Raw genomic sequence first — 3,291 nt, forward strand, 5'->3', positions numbered from 1 at the left:
TCAACAACGGCCACAATCGGTCCAGGGACAGCAAGGTCAGGGCCAACAATGGCTACAAACAGGCCAGGAACAGCAAGGTCAGGGTCAACAACGGCCACAATCGGTCCAGGGACAGCAAGGTCAGGGCCAACAATGGCTACAAACAGGCCAGGAACAGCAAGGTCAAGGTCAACAGTGGCCACAATCGGTCCAGGGACAGCAAGGTCGGGGTCAACAGTGGCCACAATCGGGTCAAGGACAGCAAGGTCAGGGCCAACAATGGCTACAATCGGGCCAGGGACAGCAAGGTCAAGGTCAACAATGGCCACAATCGGGCCAGAGACAGCAAGATCGGGGGCAGCGGTGGCCTAAGTCGGGTCAGGGACAGCAAGGTCAACAGTGGCCACAGTTGGGTCAAAGACAGCAACGTCAGGGGCAACGATGGCCACAATCGGGCCAAGGACGACAAGGTCAAGGTCAACAATGGCAACAATCTGGTAAAGGACGGCAGACCCCGACTCAAATGCAAGGTGCGGGAGCATGGAAAAGCTCAATGCCCGGACAGCAGCAGAAATGGCCAGGACCAAGTGGTTCTGAGCAAGATATGCCAATAAAACAGCCGAGATCTCAAACACAAATCACTGAAACTGCATCTGCAACGTGTGAAGATGACATCGAGGAAAATTGGAGTGCCAGCTGGGAAATCCAAGAGATGCAAGAGCAGAATTTAGAAATGCAGCAAGAGCATGGAATGGGTGACGACGAAATGGAAATGCAGGAAATGGGAGGTGGAGAAGAGGACGAAGAGCAAGAGGAAGAAGAGGAGGAAGAAGAAGAAGAAGAAGAAGAAGAAGAAGAAGAAGAGCAAGAGGAAGAAGAAGAGGAAGAAGAAGAGGAAGAAGAGGAAGAACAGGAGGAAGAAAAAGAAGAAGAGGAGGAAGAAGAAGAGGAAATGGAAATGGAAATGGAAATGGAACATTATTGATTTAAAGAATCGGAAGAGAAACCAATCGATCGTATTAGACCATAGTTATAACCTCTGCAGCATTAATTGTAAAACTTTGGGTCTTCCATAAACCATCGACCGTTAATGTATTTTTTAATTAACATTGTATTGGATTATCATATCTTATAAATCTAATATTGTAAATAGAAGTCAAATATATTTGTGCATTCAATTGGGTTACAGTTCCTTAGTACAGACGTTGGGCAGAATTTCAAAGAGGCTTTTGATAGCCAATTTAGACATATCAGGTATATTAAAGGTCGTCAAAAGTCAATGAAATTTTGGACTATTAAGTATGTACCTACTCGACATCAATTATAGAACGCAGGTATACCGACATTGGATTGACGGCTATCAATCAAGCCTTAACGACATTGGATTGACGGCTATCAATCAAGCCTTAACGATATTTGATTGATTTGTACACTGTAAGGGTTCAACCATTGCCCATGTACAATACAATAGATAGGTTTATTAGTACATTCCAATAAAACTTTTTAATAGCAAGTGAATCACACATTCTGATACCAAAATCTAAAGCCATTGTTAATGAAGAGAGTTGACTAAATCCCCAAGACCCAATCGAACTAGCTTCAAATAACAACATTAAACCAAACCCAAGTATTAACGATCCGAACGGGAAAAGAAACCCGATATCCAAAAATAACAGTTTGGTCTTATGTTGATTGCAGCATAAAAACTTTTAACATGAGGAAGTATATCAATCATGAATGAGGAAGCATTTAATTATGAACAGTAGTTTCAGATGTCTTGAAGTTCGCATATACCCTTTTTGGCGCCTTACCCAAATTCCCTAAACTTTTGTGATTTTGAGGCTTCATGAACCTGTGCACCTTCCAGAGGTCTTGAGATTTTGTCCCTTGTATTAATGACCACACCAATACTGCCTAATCCGTAATTACAAATATATCAATTCATCTATTAACAACCTTTATTACATTATCATATTAACTGACATATTTACAACTATATACAAAGCTGGATATTCGCACACAGGATCTTTGACGGCCCTGATCTGGTTGTGGATTGGATGCCAATGCCCAATGGTTGGGTTCGTTCTTAACTTTGAAGACCCGTGCGTATATATATGTGTGTCTGTACTATTACCCAAAAACCATAATCTATACGATGACTTTGTTGTTATATGCAACATTGATGCCAAGATTTTTCCTGAAAAAGAAGGAATATTGATCAGCATCAAACTCAAGAATGATAAAAGTGAGGATAACAATAGGCGAGGAAGCAGTATCGACCAGTGGAATGAAAATGAAATGAATGGAGTTTTACGTCCTACACTTCTGCACTATATTGGACTGATGCAGACGAGCAGCAATAGGCAGTGTGCAATTAGGGGAATTTCCCAGAACAGTGGCATTACCCTAATCTTTTCCAACTTCCAACTGTCAAGGTCCCATCCAAACGGCTAGACATCAGCCAGCCGCTCTGACCTGACGACAGGTTCATCACTGGAAATGATAAGTCAAATAATGGCCTGAATTGTTCTGGAAGATCATGCCCTCCAAATCATCATTGGATCATGTTCATCAAAAGACACCGAGAATCAGAGAAAGAAACTTACCCATCACCGTCCGTGCTTCCTGATATAGAGATTACACTGAAATGGAAAGCAAAGGTTAGGATGAATACAACGATTTTCTGGACCTTAAACTACAAACTGTGAAACGTAGTCCTTGTGTTCAGTTGGACATCGACTCATAGTGCTTCTACAAGCCAGTTATCTGCCTTTCAAAGCTAATAAAAACAAGTATCAATAATTGACATGGTCTTTTTCCATTTTGGGTGGGTTACGGAGCTTTCTCCACACTTTTCCGTCATTGTCATAAGACGATTCCCAACTGTCCAATTATAAACGTGCACAGTCTGTTGCATTGCGGTCGTAATATAAAAACTAAAGCGCCGTGGCCTTAGTCTCTATGCAGCACGCTTAGAGTACTCAAAGGGAGGTAACTCACACTTGACATCCCTCTGATGTAGTTACTGTGACCTTTGAACCGGAAATTCTTACTGGAACTGCAGGGCAGGAACCTGAAAACCAGATAAAAAAAATTAGTGGTTCTGAAAGAACTAAACACAACAAGCCTCGCACGACATTAGGTACTTCTTGGATGGAACAGCAAAAAAAAAATAACCAAGTATTATTAAGCACATGGTTTGGGATACTCGGCTCCACAGATAAACTGAATCAAAAGAATAAATTTTGATTAAAATTAGATTATATTTACCATAAAGAGCAGCATTATTCTGATACCCTGAACCACTACCAC

The 3,291-nt window shown here is 41.5% G+C and overlaps 1 protein-coding gene across 1 annotated transcript; it reads left to right on the forward strand.

Annotated features, from left to right (window-relative positions):
- Nucleotides 1-583: 583 nt before the first annotated feature.
- On the forward strand, nucleotides 584-964 carry LOTGIDRAFT_176289 (hypothetical protein; the record flags this gene model as incomplete). The annotated part of the gene is made up of 1 exon (XM_009068704.1): nucleotides 584-964. The coding sequence occupies one exon, from the start codon at nucleotides 584-586 to the stop codon at nucleotides 962-964; it is 381 nt and encodes a 126-aa protein (XP_009066952.1).
- Between the last annotated feature and the right edge of the window lie 2,327 nt (nucleotides 965-3,291).

The sequence above is a fragment of the Lottia gigantea genome (assembly GCF_000327385.1).
Source record: "Lottia gigantea unplaced genomic scaffold LOTGIsca_924, whole genome shotgun sequence".
Classification (NCBI taxonomy): domain Eukaryota; kingdom Metazoa; phylum Mollusca; class Gastropoda; family Lottiidae; genus Lottia; species Lottia gigantea.